General features: G+C 42.5%; 1 protein-coding gene across 1 annotated transcript; it reads left to right on the top strand.

Moving 5' to 3' along the window:
- Positions 1-28: 28 nt before the first annotated feature.
- Positions 29-24751, top strand: YARS1 (tyrosyl-tRNA synthetase 1). The gene is made up of 13 exons (XM_056795299.1): positions 29-166; positions 981-1127; positions 1279-1454; positions 1982-2111; positions 9520-9600; positions 15227-15319; positions 15831-15966; positions 17216-17301; positions 20050-20185; positions 21358-21455; positions 22533-22726; positions 23112-23253; positions 23856-24751. Exons 1-13 carry the CDS (start codon positions 110-112, stop codon positions 23964-23966), a joined length of 1587 nt encoding a protein of 528 aa, XP_056651277.1. The 5' UTR covers positions 29-109; the 3' UTR covers positions 23967-24751.
- The last annotated feature ends 201 nt before the right edge of the window (positions 24752-24952 follow it).

Below are 24952 nucleotides of genomic sequence, written 5' to 3'. Positions count from 1 at the left end.
CGGTGGCCGGCTTCGTTTGAGGAAGGGGCGCAAGCACGCACAGAAGGCCGGAGGCAAGACGTGCTGACTGAGTTCTCTTTAGTGCTCCCAGACCCTCGTGGACTTCATCATGGGGGACGTGCTGACGCCGGAGGAGAAACTACATCTCATCACCCGTAATCTGCAGGTAGCATATGCCCCCCACGACTTCCGGACACGCAGGCCCTCCCCCACCGGAGATCCAGCCCGGTCCCCTCCCCATTGGAGACCCTCCCCGATCTCCTCCCCCATTGGAGACCCGGCAGGGCCTTAATATAATGTCTGTTACAAAGTAAGGCAATATGCAATCCTCTTTTCTTTCCCATAGGAAAACCTGTTTGGTCCCCTCCCCACTGGAGACTACCCATCTTTTGCCATAATATTCTGTCCTTTCCTCTTTTGGAAGTCTTACTGGTTTCCTCCCCAGTGGATGGGGGGGGGGGGGGCACTTCCCATCTTTTCCACGGGAGACCTAAATCATCTCCCCTGGGAGAGTGGGAAGGAATCCTTTCTAACTGCAAGTCACCAAGTCTAATATAATTTTACAGAAAAGGACAGCGAGGTTCTAGAAAGGTTAAAGGAATTTGCCCAAAGTCACACAGGTAGTAGTAAGTGATAGAGGCTGGATGCAAACTCACTTCTATCAGCCAATGAAGGTTTTGTGCCTGTTCTCCTACCTATAAGATCCCTCCTCATAGTGATGTCCTCCTTTCACATTCAGTAGATTTCTTTTGTACCCCACTCCAAGTCCTTCCTGTCACCCACCTTTCCTAATCACCCCCTCCATACTGAGCTGTTAGCCCTGTTCCTCATCTCCATAGACAGCAAACAGCATTCTCTCACTTCTTTCGCCCCTGCATATACACATACACACATCCATCCAAACTAAACTGGCAGTATTTAATACCCTCCTCATCCCCCTTGAAGGAACTGACCCTCACCAATGCCTTGTTCTACAACAGGAAGTCCTTGGTGAAGAAAAATTGAAGGAGATCCTGAAGGAGCGAGAATTGAAAATTTACTGGGGGACTGCAACCACAGGCAAGCCACATGTAGCCTACTTTGTGCCAATGTCAAAAATCGCTGACTTCCTGAAAGCAGGTTGTGAGGTGAGCAGTCACTCCTGATAAAGGCTTTGGGCTTAGGGAATGGCCCAGAGATGAGATAGTATCCCTATTGTTGTGATAGACAGTAAACTAAAGAACATTTGATATGGGAGAACATCTTGGCCATGCTTCCTTCTTGTTTCCTTCTCTCCAGGTAACAATCCTCTTTGCTGATCTTCATGCATACCTAGACAATATGAAGGCTCCTTGGGAACTCCTGGAACTACGGACCTCCTACTATGAGAATGTGATCAAGTCCATGCTGGAGAGTATTGGGGTTTCCCTGGAGAAGCTAAAGTTTGTCAAAGGAACTGATTACCAACTCAGCAAGTGAGTGTTGGTGCCTTCTCAGGCCTTAATTCTCACCCCACCTATCTCTTTTTCTCCACCTTGCTTCTTCATTGCAGTGATGTCTTTCTCTAATTATGGGCCTGTGGAGCCTAGGTGTTTTTTAAGTATAGAGTTGAAAGAGATATCAGCCCTTTATTCACCCACCCAATAATTCCAGTATGACTATAGTTGTATATTTAAGTTTTTTACAGCTCTTTTATGCTTGAACCTTGATTTGTTATAGATTTGGTCTTATTTTTTCAGGCTATAGTTAAGTTGTAAATCTGATTTAATGAGCAGTAGATCTCATAACAGCTCATGATATGGTAGGCCTTGAGTCTGTGCTCCTCCTAAAGGTCCTAAACCATTGCAGGGATCACCATGTTCTAAGATTCAAAAAAAAAGATTATTCCTTAGTGGGGTTTCTTAGACCTAGTTAAAACCAGTATGTGGTGGGTTGAAGGAGGAGGTTAAGGCTGGGACCTTATATCTTCATTGATCTCCATGTCTTCTCTATTCCTCCTTAGAGAGTATACTCTGGATGTTTACAGACTCTCCTCAATGGTCACCCAACATGATGCAAAGAAAGCTGGGGCTGAAGTTGTGAAACAGGTGGAATACCCTTTGTTGAGTGGTCTACTCTACCCAGGACTACAGGTATTTAGAGGAAAAGACGGCCAAAGTCTTTTCATAAAAGATTACTTTTTTGGTAACTCACCACTGCCTACTAGATGAAGCCTGTGCTACATAATAGGATTTCACAGTCCTTTAGAGTCTGGCCCCAGGCTACCTTTGTAGTTTTCTCTCCCACTACTGCTCAGTTGCTTGATGTGTCCAGTGCTTACCCATTTTTGTTGACACCATTTGACCATTTATTCATACAAAGTAAATATTATTATAATTTAACTTGGAAAAACACATTTTTATCTTATCTCTGTTTGCTTTATGAATTTTAAAAATGTACTTTTGAGGCAGTTAGGTGGCTCAGTAGATAAAAAGTTAGACCTGGAGATGGGAATTCAGTTCTGGCCTCAGATACTTCCTTGCTATATGTGTAAAAATTTATATCTAATAATAAAAATATTATAATTTATGAGGTTTATTAAGGATTATTAGAAATCAGGGATACAAAATAAAAACCACATGCCCATGGCTGATTACCCCATTCAAAATCCCCGAGCTTAGCTTGCTTACTACATCATTGCAATGGCAGAGAAGAGAGCATGAGAGGCATTACTGCCAGTTAAATATCAATTGTGATCTCTCCAACCTGGGGACTCAGGTGAAACTATAGGGAATTCTGGGAAATACCAAGAACTTCTAGGGATTGAAGTCTGGGGTTCAAAAATCTCCATTTTTACATATGACCCTGGGCATGCCACTTAACCCCAATTGCCTAGCCCTTACTGTCCTTCTACCTTAGAGCTGATACTTAGTATTGATTCGAAGACAGAAGGTAAAGGTTTTTTTTTTAATGTACTATTAATCAGCATAGCTTGGTCTTTTGAGGTATTTTTTAACCTTTCTAGCTTGATTCTTCACTTTCCCTTCACTCTGTGGTTTGACCAGATTGGCCTTCTTTACTGTTCCTTACACATAGTATTCCAATTGTAAACATTTTCTCTGCCTCCTGCCTACCTGTAATGCACTCTCTCCTAACTTAGGCTCTTAGAATCTGTCATTTTGAGGCATCTAGGTTAGTTAGCATAGTGGATACAAAACCAGGCCTAGAGTAAGGAGTATCTGGGTTGAGATGTAGCTTCAGATACTTTCTAATTGTGTAGCCTTGAGCAAGTCACTTAACTCCAATTGCATAGCCATTTTTGCTTTTTTGCCTTGGAACAGATGCTTAGTATTGATTCTCAATCAGCAAGCAAAGGTGAGAGAGGGAATAAGACAGGATTCTGCATGTACCTGTAATAATTAAAATCGGGTTTGACAATATAAGAATTTTAAAAAATTATTGTGGTCACCATTTATAAAAAATAATTAACTTCTTAAGCCAAAATGACTTAGCAGCTTTTATTTATAGCACGGTAGATATTAAAGTGGGAAATATAGGGAAGAGGTAGAAAAAAATCACCTAGCTACAAATACCCTAAGTCCTAATACTAGTGCCTCCAGACCCCAAATGCAAATCTCTCCAGAATCCAATGACCTAATCAGAAAGCCAAAATCTGAAGAGCCAAGAGACACAGAAGCAGCAACCAAGAGCCACAGAAAGAATCCATGAATCTTCTCCATTCTCACCTCTGTCTCCCTCTCCCTACTTCACTGGAACCAATCCCAGCCTCCCAATTTGCCTAGCACTGGGGGGGAGAATTGGCTGGCAACCATGCTTGTGGCCTTTGGGGGTGTGAACTTTTTTCTATCAACTTGTGGGCTCTCTTACTTAGTGATTTACTAAGTGTTAAGTAGGGGTACTTTAAATTCTTGATCATTTAAATTAAAGGTTGCTGATTGATTACATTACAAATAAAGAGAGTTTAATTCTCTCTTCACATCCCCAAAAGAGTAGAATACAAGGTATGGTGATAGAGGCCAAGGACAATTTCAGACAGTGCTCTGGAATATAAGGAAGGAAGAGAGTTACAAGAGAAGACTTGGAAGAGATGGCATCTGAATAATCTTGGGTGAGGACAGAGCCATGTAGGAGGAGGGGAGGGGATGTGGATTCACTGAGGAAAAGCACAGAATAAGATTGATGTTTGGCTGAAATAGAGAGTACATAAAGGAGAATGATAGGAAATAAATCTGGAATGGAGGAATAGAATCAGAAAGTCTCAAAGCTGGGAGGCTCCTCAGTGGTCATACAGGCCCCGATGAAGATGGATAAGCTCATCTTCTCCCACAACAGAACATTCTACTTTTGAATATTAGACCTAATTATTAGAATTGACTTAATTATTACAAGTTTTTCCTTCAAGGCTGAATTTGCCACTGTCTAGCCACTGACCCCACATCTGCCCTCTAGTGGCCAGAAAGAGTAAGTCCAATCTCTCTTGCAGCCAGCCAACCTGACTCATCCCAGTCCTGCCTTCTAGCAAATCTTCCCAGTCACTTCAAATTATTTCAGTGGATAATGATCTTGAGAGGCCCTTCACTACCCCAGATACCTTTTAACTTATCAGCAAATGTGGCCCCTGGCACTGAATTTTATTATACTCAAGATGTGGTCTGACTATAGCAAGACTACTACTTCCTTAGTACTAGATGCTATGCTATTCTGTCTCTGTGTCTCTCCCTCCCTTTTTTTTTTTAACCCTTTCCTTCTCTTATAATTACTACTAATTATCAATTCCAATGCAGGAGAGCAGTAAGGGCTGGGCAATGGGGGTTAAGTGATTTGCCCAGGGTCTCACAGCTAGGAAGTGTCTAACCCCAGGACATCCCATCTCCTGGTTTGGCTCTCTATCTGCTTCTCAATGCAGCATGAGATGGCATTTGCCTTTTCTAGCTGTCATTTCCTAGGGTTGACTCATTTGAACTTGGCAATCAATAAAAATCCCAAACTTTGACACAGTAGAAAGAGTGCTGGATTTGAAGTTGGAAATCCTGGATTCTGATCCTTTCTCTTCCACTTATTACCTATGTGGCCTCAGCAAATCACTTCCATCCAATGAGCCTTAGTTTCCTCAGTGGTAAAATGAGGGGATTGGAATTGATGAAAGGGAAAGGAATAAGCATTTATATAGAACATCTACTAAGTGCCAGACCCTCTGTTAAGCACTTTTACAAATACTATCTCATTTGATGATATCTGATGCCCTTTAAAGTAAAGTCCTTTCCAGCTATGTAACTATGCCATGAGATCTTTTTCAAATGAACCATTTTAGCTATGTCTGCCCATCTTATACTTGTGAAGATAATTTTTAATACAAGTTTAAGATATAATATTTATCTCTTAAATTTTAACTTATTCAATTCTCCCCATTTTTGTAGCCTTTTCAGACTTTTTTGAATCCTGATTCCAATTATCCATTGTTTAGTTGCCTGTCCTAACATTGTATCATCTGTGAGCTTGATAAGCATGTCATCTCTTCCTTAAAGGCATCCGTAACATTGTAAAATAGCACAGGGCCAAGACTAAGTGTACCCCAGTAGAGACTCCCTCACAAGACATCATCAACTACTCTGACAACTAGTATTCTTTGAGTCTGGCCATTATGGACTTTTCCCAGAATCACCTAATTGAACTATTATCTCTATAGCCAATTTCTCTTCATCTTGACAACAGGAATTTATTAAATGCTTAGCTACAGCTAAGAAAAGGAAATGAAGATAATCTTGCATGACCTGGATCTTTTGGTTCCTTGTTTCCTTTCTAGATGTTTACTGACCCTTTAATAATACATCTTAGAATCTTGCCAGGATTTGAAGTCAGACTTTCTGGCTTATAAAATAGTGAGTTCTTACCTTTGTTGAAAAATCAGGATGTTTGTGCACCTCCAATCCTGCAGTCTCTCCTGTTGTTCTCCTTGATTTTCAAAGTAGATCATTGACTGGCTCAGCAATCACATCTGCAGATTCTTACCCAAGGATGTAGTTCATCCAGGTCTAATGACTTGAACACATCAACAGCAATTAGGTGTTCTCTTACTATCTCCCAGCTTATCTTGGGTATCCATTCCTTAGTATTCTGTTTAGTTCTGCCGTTTTAAAAGCAAAGATTTATTCTAAGAACATTTTGTCTGCAAAGCTGTGATGGGCCGTGGCAAGACAAAAAAGAGAGCCCCTGCCTTCATTCTGGTAGGGATGGAGGCTGAAGGGGAATAAAATATGTAAAGGAGTAAATATTCACATGATATTTGGGGGGGAAAGGAGGAGGTCAGAAAAGGCTCCCATATAGAAGCTAGGATTGAACTAACCTTGAAGAAACTAGGGCTTCTAGAAGGCTAAGGAGAGGAGGAAAGAGTACATTGAAAGGTTGCAGGCAGGAGACAAGTGCACACACAATGAGCAGGCTTCTTTGTCTTGAGCATCCAGGGCAGTGGGCCTAACCTTTCATGGATCTTTCTCTTTTTTCCCAGTGTAGCTTTAAAAATGTTTTTGGCCTTCTTCCCCAGAACAGCTCATTCTGAATTAGAACATTGCTGACACTTGTCTCATAGGACAATATTACACTTTTGTTACTATTACTACCCTTGCTTCTTGTACATGTCCTTGTCTCCAGTTCCCTGGTTCTCCATATCAGTCTCTTGAGAAAACTCCCCCTTTTCCCCTAATTAGAATAATTTCTTTTTCTGCCTTCTGAATTGTACTCTTGTCAGCTTTCCATCCCTTCCCCCAAGTTTCCCATATCTTCCATCCTGGCAATTAGTCTTTATTGTTGAGAAAATGTCTCCCCAGGATAACAATTCCTCTTAAGTTTTTTTACCTTTAAAGGATGAGACCATCAAAGACAACTCAGATTAGATGAGTTGATCTTTTTTGGTCAGAAAGAGAAGCTTCAGCAGATGTTGTTGGTTTGTTTTCAGTTGTGTCCTACTCTTCATGACCTTATTTGGGGTTTTCTTGGCACAGACACATTTTCTTCTCCAGTTCATTTTACAGATGGGAAAACTAATGCAGGCAGGGTTCAGTGACTTACCCAGGTTCACATAGCTAGTAAGTGTCTGAGACCAGATTTCAACTTAGATAAGTTAGATGAATCTTCTGATCTAAACCCAGGGCTCTATCTCTTGTACCACCTAGCTGCCCCTTCAGCAGATGACCAGGTTAAATTTCCCTGACACCCTTATAAGGCCTGTGACATGTTTCCCAGACTCATCTAGTTTTTCTTTCAAACCAGATGTTTTGTAGTAAAAGGTGATTATAATACTGCTTCTGTCTCTACCCTTGTTGATCTTTAAACCAAATGCTCCTCCAGGTACTTCCTTTGGACTCTGGTTTCCTGATTTCCTTACATCTAGGCATATGTTTTTAATAGGCAGTACTAATCCCTCACCCATGCTTTTTTTCCCCCTTAAACCTTTGGTTCCAAAGTGGAAGAGTTGGGAAATGAGGGTTAAGTGAATTGTCCAGAGTCACTCAGCTAGGAAGTGTCTCAGGCCAGATTTAAACCCGGGACCTCCCATCTCTAGGCCTGACTCTAAATCCACTGCATCCCCTAGCTGCCTCCCCATCCCCCATGCCTTTTTTAAAAAATTATCCTATTTCTTTTGAATATCATGTCCAGATTATAGTAACAAGTTTCATGCTACTAAGTGTTGGTGATGCCTGGGTGGATAAACTTGACCCTTTGATTTCTGATCTCTTGTTTCCCTTGCTTATGAGCCATAATTTATGCACTGTGGAGTCAACACAGGTGTATATGGATATGGATCACTATATATAGTAGGCTCAAACTAGTGAAAAAATTGCACTCAGATCATCAATTCCATCTGGAAATAGTCATTTTCATCATGAGTCCTTCCAAATTGTCTTAGATCATTGTCTTGATTAGAGTAGCTAGATATCTGATCATCATTACAGTATTACAGTTACTATGTACACTTATCTCTGGGTTCTGATCATTTCATATAGATCTTCCCAGGTTTTTCTGGAATCATCCCTCTTGTCATTTCTTATAGTATAATAATATTTCATCACAATCATATACACCAACTTTAGCCATTCTCCAATTGATGAAAATCCTCTCAATTTCCAATTCTTTCCACAAAAAGGGCTGCTATAAATATTTTTGTACACATAGGTTCTTCTCCTTTTTCTTTGATCTTTTTGGGGTACAGGCCTAGTGCAATTGCTAGGTGAGAGGGATATACAGTTTTTTTGCCCTTTGCACATACTTCCAAATTGTTCTCCAAAATGGTTGAACTACTTCACAGTTCTACCAGTAAAGCATTAGTGTACCTCTTTTTCTTCATCTCCAATGTGTCATTTCTGATAGAAGTGAGGTGGTACCTCAGGATTGTTTTTGTTTGCATTTTCCTGATCAACAGTGATTTAGAGCATTTTAGATAACTTTAGGTACCTTTGATTTTTCATGGTAACTCAGGCAAAAATATTCTTATTGGCCCTTGTTAAGTTTCTTCATCTCTGACCAAAAGCATGATTTTACATTTTGAACTATGAGTCAGAATTTCAGTTGCCATCTTTATAACTAACTCCTTGCCCTCTCAGAATGGCCTTTTCCTTTCAGAAACTCTTGCTTTTTTTTTTTCCTAAATTTAAATAACCCTTATCTTCAGTCTTAGAACCAATACTTAGTTTCAGTTCCAAGGCTAAGGAATAGTAACAGCTAAGTAGTTGGAGTTAAGCGACTTGACCAAGGTTACACTGCTTAGGAAATGAGAAACCTTTGCTTTTAATTAGGAAGAACTGAAGAAGATACCATGTGAGCTGAGCACATAAGCTTCAGTTTTTTACCCAGTGCTTGCAATCTTTAATAGTTCTTTCTAAAATGTCCTAGTAGTATATAATCTGTGTCTATGTAAATTACCAGGAATAGGCAGTGGTCATGTGGTTTAATGACATGGATGGGTTATATTTTAGCTCAGAGGTATGGAAATTGGGAGTTCTTCCAAAGTGTGATATCATGTCCCATGTACATTTCCCAATTACATGTAAAAATACATCAGTAATGTTAATTTGTGGTCGTCTAAGTCAATATTCAACCTGTAGGGATCCCTTTCTATTTGATTTTGCCACCACTGTTGTAGATGCATTCCCTAGGAGCCAGAAGATTATACCATGCTTAGAAATTTATATTTTGTCCCTTCGTCTATAGGAAGTTTTCTAGAACTTTCACTGAAGCTTTCTAGAACTTGACTTGAACAAATCTTAAGCATTTTCTGCTGAAATTAGTTGGGTTTGGTTGGAGTAAACAAGAAGTATGAGACAGGAGTGATGGGCCAAGCTGAACCAGCTGGTCTAAATGCCTCCACTTGGAATTTTTAAGGGAAGAATTGGCTCCAGGAATTGACTGTTTATTGATATTAGGGCAACTGAGTATTGCCATGTCATATTGTCTTCTCACTGGTTTGCCTTTTAGCAATTTCTTGATTTCTGATGAGCTTCTGTTTCCTCAGAAGGAAAACCATGATCTCCTTTCTTCTCTCCACAGGCCCTTGATGAGGAATATCTGAAAGTAGATGCCCAGTTTGGAGGAGTTGATCAGAGGAAGATTTTTACCTTTGCAGAAAAGGTGAGTCCTATTTGAAGGCCTCGGGTTTCAGTTGATGTGTAATTAATGAAATTTTTAGTATTTTTAGTTTAAAATATTAATGTGTTCATCTCTTTGCTTAAGATTCCTAACTAATGGTCTCCCTCACAGTCTGAATAAACACCACACAACACAAGGCCAGATGGCCAGGCTGGGCCAGAGAAAGAAAGTAGAGAGGCTTAAGCAAGTGCAAAATTTGCAGCTAAGCAGGAGATCTAGCCAACCAAAAAAGGGTGACTTAATGTTATAAAAGCCCATATGTATCACCTCTGTTGCCATCACTCAGCCCTTCCTTAGGACATCCCTGATTGGGGAGCTCTCACCCAGTAAGTGGCCTCATATCTCAACTACTCGCACACCACTTTATCCCAGGAAGAGGTAGGTCTCAATGGGGTGGCTGCCAGAACCTATATAGCACTAAAGCTTCCTATCATGACAACATGCTGGCTGCCTAGTTGATTTCATCACCTAATTGAGTCCTTGTTTATCCATAAATAAGGTGTCAGTCTCCACAAAAGTAGGGAGGATCCAATCTGTTTCCTAGCCCAGGAGAGAGGTTTTGTAGTTTCTAAAATCAAATTGTTCATGGGGGGCCAAAGAGGGAACCATTTCTCAGAAAATATCCCAATTCACTCTTTTAGTGGGAGTCATAGTCTCCTCAATAATTCATTACATATGGTTTCTGTACATTTCAGGATCGCCTCATTAGGGTACATTAAGGACCTGAAGGTTTTCTGCATTTCAGGGAGGGTGATAATTGTGCTCGGATATTTCTTAACATGAAGTTTAAATGATTGATAGACATTGATAGGAAGTCATTGGGGATATGAGGGTTTTACAATCAAAAATCAAATATAGGCTCATGGGAAGAACTGAAGGAGATGGGTGGCCCAGGGCCTGAGGTTCAGTTAGTTTTATCCAAGGGCTCACTCACAATCTCATGATGTAGCTGTCTGTTTTCTGAAGGCATCTTCTCTTACTATAATCTTAGGCCATCTGAAATCATGCTGGTCTCACAGCAACTTCTTTAGCAAATCTGCTTTCCCAGTCCAGATCACTGGTAACATCTTTCCCTAAAAATATTTCTTTTACCCTCTGATCTCACTGCTAAGGCATTGCTACAGACCTACCATCAGTGGGGCATGGGGCTGTTTAAGTGAACTACTTGATCATCCTTACTTTTATTTTCCAGAGGAATGAGTTCCCGCTGCTTTGCATGGATATTTTCCATTTCATTGAGGTGGAAATGGTTTGCATTAATAATGTGTGCATAATAATGCACACATTATTAAAAACAGCTCGGTGTATTAGAAAGAATATTGCAATGAGCAAGCTTAGAGAGCGGAGCCTTCGGGTCTCAAGGTTCAAGGTCCTCTGCCTAGGTGTGTGGTCATCAGTTGAATAAATGGTGAGAGACACTATATGTTCAATCCTGTGTTTAGGCATCACACAGTGTTCTGCCATGCACAAGGTTTGCATTTTATAGGTTCAGACAGTACATACTTTTCTGGCATACAATCATTTCTCAACATACATGTTTCCATAGACCCTAACAACAGACACGAAGCCTAAGGAGATAGTCAACAAAACATTGTTGCTATAACAGAAATAGACAAATGACATAAACAGAGTAATCTGTAGATTCGTTCCCCCTGACCTATGGGGTGACCAGCTAGGAGAATCATTGTTGCTTTTGATCAGCTTTCACAATCAATCACAATTACTTGGGAGATGGGTAACAAAACATTTCATAGCTAGATACGGGGTTAGAGGGTAAATTAAAGCGGACCAGAATTGGAATTTTCCTCAATTTCCAAGTTGCATTTTTCTTGTGTTTGATTCAGGCACCTGGCAAAGTTGCCTGGTTATGGTAAACATTACGAACCAGCGAAATGTATCTGTAACTTGTGTTTCAGAGGAATGATTGATGTATCTGTCATGCTTGGCCTTGTAAGGGGTAAATTTTGGGGTTTTGACTAATATATTATACTAATGGTCACCAGGGATTTAATTCAATCCCAATAAAAATGCTCAAGTCAGTTTGGGAATTTTAGGGTGGTTTAATTAATACAGAGGGAAGGAATTAAGAAGAAGAGAGAGGGAAAGGGGTATAAGATTTTTCCGGTCTTGTCTAAGCCAAGGGAAGTTCAGAGAACTCTTGACATGAGGCCTCCTCAGAAGATAAAAACTAGCTCGGTTTCCTAAGAGGATAGTATTTGGAAAGGTAAAGGAAAAAATAAGAATCAGCCTACACTCACGCCAAGCTGCCAAGACACCAAGATGCCAAATGCCGCCCAGCACAAAGAGCCAGCGCCATGTCTCCTCAAAAGACTCAGGGCTCAATGCCCCCGCCACCAGAGACCAGCAAGAGGAAATGAAACAAATGTATAGATTTTTTTTTTACATCACTTCCTGCGTCTCACATGTACCAATGGTAGCTTAAGCTTGACTTAGGACAGCCCAGGGAGTCTGTCAGTTGTTTCTTATTTGTCACTTGCTAGCACATGTCTGTCATAAGCCATTCTCCTCAACACTTACTCCTTAAGTAGGGGTGTATACATTCCTGTTTGTTAGGATTTTAAAGATTTAATCAGGGGAAGAAAATCTAAAATTCACAGCCTGCAATGGGTGTGGGGCTTCTGAATGTACCTCTGCTAAGAGAAAGAAAGGAGGGGTAATGAGTAGTGATCTTTGGGTTCTGTGAATGTGCTTTTTGGGGTACTATTCTAAGGGGGTTAAAGTGGGACATATATGTGTTAACCCTATAAGTATTTGCTCTCATATTTCTCCTGTATTAGAGAGAAAACAATAATCATAACAATTCCATTAGTAAGGGAAGTTAGAGAGAGAGGTCATATAGAGGGGGTTCTGTGGGTGCCTTATTTTCTGAGGGCTGCTTTACAGTCACCATTTCCCCAGATTTCGACTCTTATCAAACAGTAGGGGTATGATGATTCCCCACAAGCAATTAGGAGATTCAGTGGATAGAGCCAGGCCTGGAGACAGGAGGTCCTACTTCAAATCTGGGCTCAGACACTTCCTAGCTGTCTGACTTCTGGCAAGTTACTTAATCCCCATTGCCTAACCTTTATCCTGCTCTTTTGCCTTGGAACCAATACTTAACTGATTTTTAGACAGACAGTAAAAGTTTAAAATACTATGTACTCGAATTCAGAAGACCTAAATGATCTTTAACAAGTAATTTAACTTCCCCAGCCTTGGGGAATCAGCAGTATGGAAAGAGCATAGAGCCTGGACTTGGAGAAGACCTTATTTCACATCTTACCTCTGATATTAGCAGTGTGACTGTGGACAAGTCACAGCTCTCAATTTTTTTTTATCTGTGAATTGGGTTTAATATCTATAGTACCCATACCTTCATGTGGTTATTGAGAGAGTGTATAGAAAGTATTTTGCAAAAGTTAGGCATTATATTAATACCCCTGTCATTGTTATCTGTCAAAGGAAGCTTATACCCACCTAGGCTGTTTTGAGAGTTGCCTTGAATAATAGGTACTTGCCAAATGCTTGTTTGGCAAGTTTGCTTGCTAATTGCTAAGTTTATTAGATCAAATGAGAAAATGGATGAGAGCGCATTTTGTGAACTACAAAAGTGTTGTCCAAATACAAGGGATTATTGTTCAAATAGGGAGGGGAGAAAAGGAAGTCAATATAAGGGCACAAGTTCCTCATTCCTTAGGAAACTGCTTGTTTTGGGTAAATGGAAAAAAACTCTCTCTCTCTCTCTCTCTCTCTCTCTCTCTCTCTCTCTCTCTCTCTCTCTCTCTCTCTCTCTCTCTCTCTCTTCCTTTCTCTCTTTCTCATAATGATGTTAATGAGCAGCCCCTGGGGCCAAGCCTCACTTCTGACTCTGTCATCAACTGGCTGTGTAACCTGGGACAGATCACCTAAACCCTTTGTGTTCCAATCTACTGTTTCACACCAATGGGCTAAGACCACAATCCAAGCTGAAGAAAGGAGTTGCCAAGGTCATTGACCTGTCAGAGGTTCCTACTAATAGAGGTGAAGGCACCTCCAAAAGTATCTAGTCCAACTCCCTCATTTACAGAGGAGGGCAAAGTTAAACAACTGAATAACCCAGGGTGGGGGCTCAGTTCAGTTCTATTGAGGGTCTTTCAAATTCCTTTGCATTTGGTCTTCCTTTTTTGTTGTTGCTCAGTCTTTTCAATTCTGTCCAACTCTTCATGGCCCCATTTTGGAGTTTTCTTGGCAAAGATATTAGATTTACCATTTCCTGCTCAGCTCATCTTACAAAATGAGGAAACTTGAGGTAAACAGAGTTAAGTGATTTGTCCAGGATCACACAGCTAGTAAGAATTTGAGGCCAAATTTGAACACGGGAAGATGAGTCTTCTTCTGGCTTGGCACTCAGTTCCTTGCACCACCTAACTGCTTTAGTCTTCCATAGAACAGATAAATGATTGGCATGTTTAGAGCTGATCTCTTTGCTTATGACTTGCCAAAGGTCAATTCTTGATCATTCTACTATCTGTCTTCTCTGCTCTTGAATGGAGTTGAAAGAAGTCCCCAAACCCTGCTGACTAGGTTAGATCCATTACAAAGCTATCTCAACTGGGCAGGGCAAAACATATCCTTCATTCTTTTTTTTTAATTGACTTTCCCCTCCTCCAAGCTTCCACTCTCTCAGCTGAGAAGCTCATTCTTATTGAGAAAATAGAGATTATTCTCAGTTTTCCTTTTTCCTATTTTAATAGCAGTATTAATAATAATAATAATAATAGCTAACATTTATATTGAGCTTTAAGTGCTTAATGTTCTCATACTCTCATCACAGCACTGGGAACAACACTGCTATTATTATCCCCATTTTACAAATGAGGAAATTGGCTTGCTTAGGGTCACAAGACCAGATCTTTCTGACTATAAAACCAACATTCTATCCAGTATGCCACCTAGTTACCTTCATTTCCAAACCCCTTGTAATCATCCACCCCACTCTCTTTACTTATTTATAATGTATCAATAATTAATATTATATAATATTATAATAATAATATATTATAATAACTTATAATATCTCTATTGAGGTGACCCTTCATCTTGCTATTCCAACAGGTGCCCTTCATATCTTTGTATATCAGTGTTCCTTTCTCCCTCTCTCTCTCTCTTCCCTCTCTCCCCACCTCCCCTCCCTCTCTACTTTTTATTGTCTTTAGACTAAAATAACTCCTCTGTTGGCCATTTAAAGCTCTTCAAAATCTGCCACAACCCATCTTTCCAGTTTCATTATATATTACTTGATTTCTGTCACTGAAGTCCAGCCAAATTATCCTCTGTTCCTCACATATCTGCCATATCTGTGCTACCTCCTCCTTGTATCTACCTTACTGATTCTGTCCCTTCCAGACTACTTACAAACCACCTGAAACCTTTTATTGCTCCTGTACCTTCCTGTATATGCTAGAATGTCAAGCCCCTTGAGTACAAGAACCATTGTCTCCTTTTTGTCTTTTTATCCTCATACTAGATGCTGAATAATTGCTTAGTGATTGATGGATTCATCCAGGATCCTGCTTTAGCAATTGGATTAGTGATTGCTTTTTGCCTGTTTTATTTGTTCTTCTAGTACCTCCCGACAATGGGCTATTCAAAGAGGATCCACTTAATGAACCCTATGGTCCCAGGATTGACAGGCAGTAAAATGAGCTCTTCAGAAGAGGTGGGTGTCCATTTGTGCCTCAGTGGCTATAGTTCTGGGGCAGAAAATGATTGGGACTAGAAGCTGTTCATAGAAAATACCTTCGGTGACCTTGAATTTCTTTAGAGTGAAAAAGGACCCTTGAAGTCATTTAGTCCAATGTCCCTGGTTCAGTATCTGATTAGATGTTGAGAAATACTTGAGACTGTGTTTCTTGTCCGTGTGCATAGGCATGTTTTTTATTGTAAAGGGCAGGTACCTAAGTATGCAATCTTTATGCCTTTTTTCTCTAGTGTTGCAATGGTTCCTGTGCTAGCTTGTTACTTCTGACCCACCTGTCCTGTTTGGTGACATTCACCATGTCTTATTAATAAGGATTTTAGAGAAAGAAGGATCTATGTCCTTGTCTTATCTTCCTGACAAGTCCCCAGGGTCATGGGAAGGTGGGAGAAACAGATCTCGTTGGAGAATAAGCTGGAATATTCTTACTTTTCAACCCATCAAAAGGTTCTCTCTGCCCCATGGGTTACAGGAGTCCAAGATTGATCTTCTTGATCGGAAGGAGGATGTGAAAAAGAAACTGAAAAAAGCCTTCTGTGAGCCGGGGAATGTGGAAAACAATGGAGTCTTAGCCTTCATCAGACATGTGCTTTTCCCCTTAAAGTCAGGTGAGAAGCAGCCACTGTCATTTCTGTCAAATGAAAGCAGTATTTTGGCATGGTTCCATAGTGAAGTGGGATGAGCAGGCTTGGAGGAAGCCCTGAGAGCAAGCTCCAAGGTACAGGGGTTTCTTCGATCCTGCCTCTACCCCTTGGGGTCTGTGTTCAAGACTTCAGACAACCCCCTTACACTCTGTACTATATGTGAAAATGAGAAGATTAGCTTAGAGGATCCCTGAGATGCTCTCCACTTGGGCCTGGTTGTGATCCTGAGATAGAGGTTCTCCCTCAACTCAGCTAGGCCTGACCTCTAGGCAGAGGGTTACCATTGGCATCATGTATTGCAACTGCATTCAGAGCCCTTTGACATTCTTGATCTTTCTTGGGTCTCCCATCTACCTTGTGAGAATCTCCATTTTATAAGAATAGAAACTAAGGTTCACATTATTTGGGTCATACAAGCTAGCCCAGGAGTCCATACTCCTGGTCCCCTTGCTGCTATGTGTAATAGTTTAAAAGAGTGGTCACCAATTTGTAATAATTAAAATTAAAATTATGAGGCTATTAGTAGTTTTAATAATTTAGTTTCATTAAAATGGAGATATAGTAAAAAGAGGGAAACTTAGAAAGTAGGTAGAGAATTGCCTAACCTAACACCCTGGAGTCTGTCTTCAATAAAAGTCACCAATGTCAGAGTCTGTCTGAATCTGAGTCTCAGTCCTCCCTCCACTTCCTGCTGGGTCTCAACTTATAAGCAGTTTTTTGTTTTTTTTTTACCCACTGGCTCTCTTACCTACCTCCCAGGAACCAATCACTATTCCTCAGTTTGCCTGGCACCACACAGAGGGGCCATGCTTGTGGGATCAGTTTCCTGTCTTAGAGGGTGTGTTTGTACTTGTAATCAATGATAAAGGGTCTTCAAGTTTCTGGCTGATCACATCAAAGGTTGCTGATTGATTTAAATTTAAAACAAAAGGAAGGGAAGTCCAAATCCCTGCTTAATTAAATCAAAACACAAATTCCCTTCTCACATATGCCATCCTGATCAGCCATTTGTCCAAGTTGCCATCTCCTCAGAATTGGTCCTCCTTCTTCCCTGTTATGTCCTATTTCTGAATGAGTCACATATAAGGTGGAATAGACAAAATTAATCTAGGATATAATCCATGTAAGAATGAATAATGAAATTGTATGGTCATAAGTATCCCCAAGGTGGGGTCAGCACTATTGACTATCAATAGGCTTCTCTGTTTTGTAGAGTTTGTGATTCTACGAGATGAGAAGTGGGGTGGCAATAAAACCTACACGGCTTACTCAGAGCTGGAAAAGGACTTTGCCAACCAGGTAATGTTCACAACAGAACATGGACTCTTTTTTACCCACTTTGAGCACTCCTCTGCCTCCTTTGCTGGATCTTCATCTGGGCCACTTTCTGTAACCCTGCGGTCTCCCAAAGCTCCATCCTGGGTCCTCTTCTCTCCTTTACTCTTTTACTCAGTGCCCATCAATTCTATTACCTCTAAGCAGATGATTCCCAGGCCAGCCCTTATTCTCTCTCCCAGCAGTATCTCCAACTGCCTTTTGGACATCTTAACTCAGCATGTCTGAAACTGAATTCATTCTCTTCCACCAACCAGTAGACTATTGACATAGTTTAGACATGAGACAATGAGGGCTTGCATCAATGGTGCCAGTGGCAGAGGAGAGATGGGGCTATGTCTAATCAATGGCCAAGGCCTCAATATTTCTGCCTCCACAAGATCTCTCCCATCATTCCCCTTCTCTCTAATTAATTGGTCTCCTTTCTTTTAGTCTCTCCCCTCTCCAGTCTGGCCTTCGCACATACAGTAACCAAAGTAATGACAACTGGCTTCCTGACTCTCCCAGGAACAAGACCTTCATCTCTCTACTGCAGACATTTTCTCTGACTTTCTTTAAGTCCCAACCAAAATCTCACCTACAAAACATCTTTCCAGACCCCTCCTAATTCTAGTGCTAATTATTTGTTTATTATTTATTCTGTCTATCGCTTGGCTACATTTCTAGCCTTCATGTGTCCTCTGCTGACTTTTGTGTTCCTTTTGAAAACTTTAACTTTTTACTTATTTTAACTTTAAAAAAGGAAATTGTATATGCATGGTATTGCAAGATAAAATATGTTGATATTATGTATAATACATTGCATATTTTTTATGCATTTCTGAGTTCCTAAACTTTTTTCTGTGTCATCTGCTGACCTTCATGTGTGTGCTTCTACAAAACCCATTTAATTCAAAACAGTGATGAGGAAAGTCATGTTGTGGAAGGGAAACTTGTTTTGTGTACGCTAATCCCATCAGACTCCCTACAGGATAGCTCTTTACCTCCTCTAGGATAAAATGCAAAGTCTTTAAGCTTATCATTGAAAGCCTTTCCCAGTTTAGCTCCAGTCTGCCCTTCCAGCATGCTGTGCCCTCAACTTAGCAGCACCCCATGGGCCATTCTGCCCCACCTAGATTGTCTTCTTCCATCTGTCTTGAAGAGTCTCTGATCTTTCTTCCAAGATCTCTGCCTCTGGGATTCTCCAATTTGTTAATGTTCTCTCCCTCCTCATTTTTGTCTTATCTTTCCCTTGCCACCTTTACTTCCTGCCTTGTATTATACTAATTGACTGGCATGTTGTATACCTTAGTTGAATATAAGCTTCTTGGGGACAAGCATTGTTTCCATTTCTTTGTATCTCCCTAGGCATACAGTAAATGCTTAGGTGTTTGTTGAATTGAATAGAAAGACCTGGTCCCGAGAGGTTAATCTTTGCTTGTGAAATGTTTCCATCTCCAAATGACTCATCACTGGAGAAAACCTGCAATAGGATTAATATAAATGGTCACCTTTGGTTTTTTAGTTTGCTTGTTTTTTTAAACCCTCACCTTCTGTTTTAAAAGCAATACTAAACATTGGTTCCAAGGGAGAAAAGTGGTAAGGACTAGACAGTTGCGGTTGTGACTTGCCCAGGGTCACCCAGCTAGGATGTGTTCAGATTTGAATTAAGGACCTCCCATCTCCAGGCCTGGCTCTCCATCCACTGAGCCACCTAGTTCCCTTGAAGGGTCTGCTTTGAATCAGTTCCTCAGAAGTGATGTCAAGGGTGTTCACTATGGAATTGTGGTCAGAAATAACAGCCCAGCCATTGTCTGCCATATCAGGACTATGATCATCCTGGACCAGCAGTATTTTGAAACCCAAACAATCCAGGCAAAACTGTCCTGAAGTGCAAAATAAGTAAAAAATCAGGTCAGCATCCTGACTGCCTCCCCTTGTACCCAGCTCCCCAGGCCTGTCTCTCTCCAGGCTGCTTCTTTAGATCTGTCCCATTGTCACCAAATGAGCAGGCACAGTAGAGACGGTGGTCTCTTTGAACTTAGTAAGGCCCCTCCAGCACTTCAGGCTCCAAGTTTACAGAGTGCATTTCTTCCAAAAGGCCTTTCTGATCTGCTGCCTTCCCCTTCCCCCCCCCCCAAATCACCTCATGTTTATTGTGCGTGTCATGCGTGCTCACATGTCAACTTTACATTGACATATTAGCCCATGAGGACAAGGGGTTTGTATTCCCAGGGCCTGGTACACTGCTTGGGACCTGTAATAGTAGGTGCTTAATAAATGCATAGCTAATTCTTAGCTTGTTCATAGTGCAGATACTGAGACACTCTAAAAAGATATTCAAAGGGCTGCTAGGTGGCACAATGGATAAATAGCCAGGTGTGGAATCAGGAGGACCTGGGTTGGTTCAAATCTGTCCTCAGCTACTTCCTAGCTATGTGATTCTGGGCAAGTCAATTAATCCCAATTACCTAGCATTAATGCTTTTCTGCCTTAGAATCAATACTTGGTATCAATAGAATACTTGTCAGATAGATACTTAGTATCAATTCTAAGACAGAAGGGATATGAGTTTTTAAAAAATCAGTCTTTTTAAAACTACAAATAGATGTGAATCATAGGTGAAGGGGGGAACGGGAAGGGCATGTGGATGAATTGAGTGATTAAGTTGAGCTGGCCCCCCTCCCTATTCTCTCTGATTTTGGTTGTCTCAGTGGTTCTCTCCTGTGATAGGTGGTCCATCCTGGAGATCTGAAGAATTCAGTTGAAGTTGCCTTGAACAAATTACTGGACCCCATTCGGGAAAGATTTAATGCGCCTGCCTTGAAGAAGCTATCCAGTGCAGCTTACCCTGACTTAACAAAACAGAGTAAGGGCAGCTAGAATGAACAACAAAGAAGAAGACAGAATGGGACAGTGATGGTGAACCTATAGCATGGGTGCCAAAGATGGCATGCAGAGCGCTCTGTGGGCACACACACACCCCCACCCCCAGAGTTCATTATAGAAAGGCACAGGGACTTGGGCAGAACTGCTCTTCCTCCCGCTTCCCCTCATGCCTCATGACATTTTTTCACTTTCCCCATCCCTCTGTCCAGCAGCCCAATAAGAGTGCTTTCTCCCTCCCCTGTATGGGGTAAAAGGGGGATGGGACACACCTAGCACTTGGTGGAGGGGCAGGGAGTGGCACCTGGTTGGGGGTGGCACTCCATCTCTAAAAGGTTCACCATCACTGAAATAGCTCTCCTACCCAGAATCCCCAGCAGTCCAATCCCCAGTACTGGAACCCAGAGTCATCCTCCATTATAGGATTGATACTGATGAGATCATCCCAGGTTGCTTCACTGTCACTGCCAAGAAGTTCTTATCCAGACCACAGTACACACAGATCTCAGTTTGATAGGCCCTGTGGTCACACAGGCATTAAATGCATTAAACCCTCTTCTTCATTGCAAGTAGGACTGGCAGCCTTTGGCATGCATGACATAGGTGGCAGATATGGGATCAGAGAATGTAAAGTTAGAAGGGCCCTTTAGAGACGATCTGGCCCAGTCTCCTCATATAATGAAGATGCCCATAGAGAGGAAGTGACTTCTTTGAAAGCACACAGATGACCATTCAATAGGGCAGAGCCAGGTTTGGAACCCAGGATCATTGACTCCAGGTATAATGCTTTTTTTTCTGCTCTATGTTAGATGACAAAACCATGAAATCAGGAAAATTTCTCTTTGGGCACTTTCTAAGGTGATCCCATGGATCCTAGAGTCTTGAGAATAGGATGGTCTTCCAAGGTGGTAGCTGAAAATTAATTTGAGATATGAATCTCCCTGCCTCCTTTCCAAAGGAAACTCCTCTTGAAGATGGAGTTCATCACCATTCCCTACTTTCTGAGAGGAAGACTAGGACTTGTCATGTCACCCTCATTTTGAGCTAAGGATAGCCCTTGGGTTCCTTGTGAGATTTCAGTTGAACCAGATTCATGGGGGATCAGTCACATCCTCCACAAATTCCTGATCCTTTTATCCTGTTTTTTTCCCCCAGAGCCAATGGCCAAAGGCTGTGCCAAGAACTCGGAACCAGAAGAGGTCATCCCTTCCCGCCTGGATATCCGCGTAGGGAAAGTGATCAGTGTGGAGAAGGTATGTGTTTTTCATTTCATCCCGGTGAGGCCAGCAAGGGTCAGTGGCTTTATTTCCGTCTGGAGGAAATAGTTCAGAGAAAGGAAAGGCCTCCTCCATAGCCACAGGGTGAGTCAGAATTCAGGGGCTTGATTCCCAGGCTGAACTTTATTCAGTAGACCTGCCTCTTTGCTTTACAGCCAGAGCCAGCCAGGGAAGCAGGGAGGAGGCTTATTTATCTACTGAATCCAGTTCTCTGGGCTTGAATAGCATGCCTGGACTGGTGAAGGGCCTTATCATGCAATTGTCATTTTGTCCTTGCCTGGGGAGGGCAGCCCACAGAAGGAAGGTAGGAGAGAGAAGTCAGTTTCCCAGGGAGAGTGAGGAGGTTGCACAACTGAGCCACTGGGGTCCCTTGGGTTTCTGGAAGATCCTTTTCTCCACACCCTGGGCTCAAACACCACAGCCTCGTAGCGGGCAGCACATCATGGCTCTCAAATACCCAGATTCATAGTTGGCTGCATAGAATACCCCTCCAGTAGACTTTATATAGAACTTGTGTGCAGTTGGGCCCACAGTCGGTCCAAGCTGCTTTTATGCCAAGAGGTTTGAGGTCCTTTTCATTAGGCTCATCTTACCCAGCATGCCTCATTACATTTGAGGGGAAAATATGCCCTAGAGATTATTCTCTAAAGAACAGTCATTTGATGATGGGTGAGGACTGGAGCCAGCATAGGAAGTCCTAGATGCCAGTTGCATGTCTCCAGTGCTCATCTCTTCCTTGTTACACAAGCTGTGGTAGTCACAGTGCACAACAGCCCTGGGAGACAGGCAGTTCAGTGCAGAGAGAAGAAGAGACTTGAGTTCAGAGAGGTCAGGATGGGCAGAGCCAGGATTCAGACCCAGATCTTCTGATTCAGAATCTAGCCTAGTTTCCAATGGGTGAGACTAGCTTTTTGGGGAATGAGTTAGTTAGCATGTTGCCTTGTTCTTCTTGGGCCACACTCAGTCCCTCTTCTTTAGAAGTGTGTCATCAGCCAAGCCCCCTGAAACACACCCTTCTGGGCCTTTACTCACCTTGAACTTCTGCCTCTCCAGCACCCCGATGCAGACAGTCTGTACCTGGAGAAGATTGATGTTGGGGAGCCTGAGCCACGTACAGTGGTGAGCGGCCTGGTTCAGTTTGTTCCCAAGGAGGAACTACAGGACAGACTGGTGGTGGTCCTATGCAACTTGAAACCCCAAAAAATGAGAGGTGTGGAGTCACAAGGGATGCTTCTCTGTGCGTCCATGTAAGTGAGGAATTTGGGGGGGGGCATGAAGGGGTAAAGGCCGTGCCCTGGAGAAATGTAGTTTTCCACTTTGATAAGAAGCACACATTCTTCTCTATGGATTTATTACATTGTGAATTGGGCAGAAAATGGGGTGCCAGTTGGCAAGACCTTGTGAAACCTGGATTTAGAAGATTTGTGTAACATGAGCTTTCAGTTTGGACTTGGGAATGAATTGCATCCCTGCTCCAAACTGGAGCCATTCTGGGGTGAGACTGGCTGTTTGTCCTCTCCCTTTTCTGGGATCACAGCATCAGAGCTCAGGGTGGTCAGTTTACTGTCTCTACAGGACTCTGGCCACTTGGGCCGAGCCTTCTTATCCTTGTGCCACTGTGTGTCCTCCCAGGGAAGGGGCAAACCGCCAGGTGGAGCTCCTGGACCCTCCTTCAGGCTCAGCCCCTGGGGAGCGTGTGTTTGTGGAGGGCTATGACAAGGGCCAGCCTGACGACGAGCTCAAACCCAAGAAAAAAGTGTTTGAGAAACTCCAGGTAAGAAAAGCTGCTCTTGCTCTCCTTTCCCCACCCACTCCCCGCTGGAGTCTTTCCAAGCATTCAGACTCCTTCAGGCCAGCCCCTGCATTTTAGAGGAGGAAAGCCCGATGTCTTCAGTCAGCTGGCCCACAGGGGTGGGTGGTGTCAGGGGGCATCTCCCTCAGTATGTCCATCCTTCGTCCATGATGGCTTTGCCTGTTCGCAGATGGGCAAAGCCAAGACTCTCATTCAGTCCCTTGTTATCTCTTTATTTATACCTCAGCTCCCTAAATCGATCTTGGGCCCTTTGAGGGCAGATAACATTTTGGGCTTCTAAATCCCCCAGTCTGGGTCAGCACTGGTGGTGGCCCTGAGAGTCTCCCTCAGTTTCTTCATCTGTAAGATGGGAGTAAATAATAGCACTTGCCTCCAGTCATCATGAGGAATTAAATAACTAATGTCAAGTTACTTAAAGCAGCATGTGAAGCACTTAGCAAAGCTCAGAGCACTAGATAACCCTTGCTTTTACTAGAACTCCTGTTAGTAGTACCTTGCACCGCACTAAAGACTTGCTCAATTTGTCAACTGGGAGGCTCACCCTCGTTTCTCATTCTCCCCAGGCTGACTTTAAAATCTCATCAGAGTGCATTGCACAATGGAAGCAAACCAACTTCATGACCAAGCTGGGCTTCGTCTCTTGTAAAACACTTAAGGGAGGAAGCATCAGCTAACAAGGAAGGCCAGCCTCCCCACATCCTCCCCACATCCACTGCCTCCCAGTCTGCCCTCATCCCCATCTCTAGTCCACCAGGGTCCCTCCAAGTGTTGTCTAAGCAGACTTGAGACTCCAATTGTCCGATGCTAAGCACACGCTCCTTGAATGAATCTGCAGAACTCGGGCCCTGGGAGGCTGCCTTCCAGAAGCCACAAACCCCCATTCCCAGGAGCAGAGGACAGGGGAACGGTGAGGGTGGCCGAAGGAGGTCTAGCTCTTCCGTCTCCTCTTTGATGGCAGCTGATTTAGGAACTCCTCTCCCAAAAAAATCTGGTTTCAGTGTAATTACAGAAGGTGGGGGGACTGTGTGCTGTAATTGTTCAAATTGAAAAACTATGTGTTCCTGGGCTTTCCAGTGGGGATCCGGCAGCTGTGCCTCTGGCTGGAGCTCAATGCCAGGAATGGGCTAATTACAGCTTCTCAGGAAGTTGTAGGGTTTTGAAAGGCAAATATTTAAAAGGAAAGGAATAATTGTTCAACACTATGGCTTCCCACAAGAGCGCGAGCCTGATTTTTGTCCTACCATCTGCCTGGCCCCTTTGCTGCGTTCCCAAGGCTCTGAGTGATGCCAGGGAGAAGAACCCTTCATCCTGCTCGGGCCTCCCCACACCCTGAACCAGGTGTGTGTATTATCATTAGCATCACACTGGGCTGGGGGATGCCTTTATTTTTTAAAGAGGGTGGGAACCGACTTCATAATCTGAATCATTGTCATAAATCAAAATAAAGTGTCCGACCCAGTGCCTGTGTGTAATATTTTGAGAGAATGGGACCAGCCTGTGTAGTAGGGAGCCACCCCAGGAGTGACATGAACCTACCCTTCACCCACCCAGGCAGGTGTACGTCTTAGAGCCACAAGAGAAGGGGGTGGCCCTCCTGCCAGACCAGGCATTTCCAACTGTGAGGCTGCCAAGAGAAGTGAGAGGGCACTGGTTTCTCTGA

Source organism: Monodelphis domestica, chromosome 4 (assembly GCF_027887165.1).
Source record: "Monodelphis domestica isolate mMonDom1 chromosome 4, mMonDom1.pri, whole genome shotgun sequence".
Taxonomy (NCBI): Eukaryota; Metazoa; Chordata; class Mammalia; order Didelphimorphia; family Didelphidae; genus Monodelphis; species Monodelphis domestica.
Note: the sequence above shows the minus strand (reverse complement) of the source record. Positions and strands in the feature narration are given on the sequence as shown.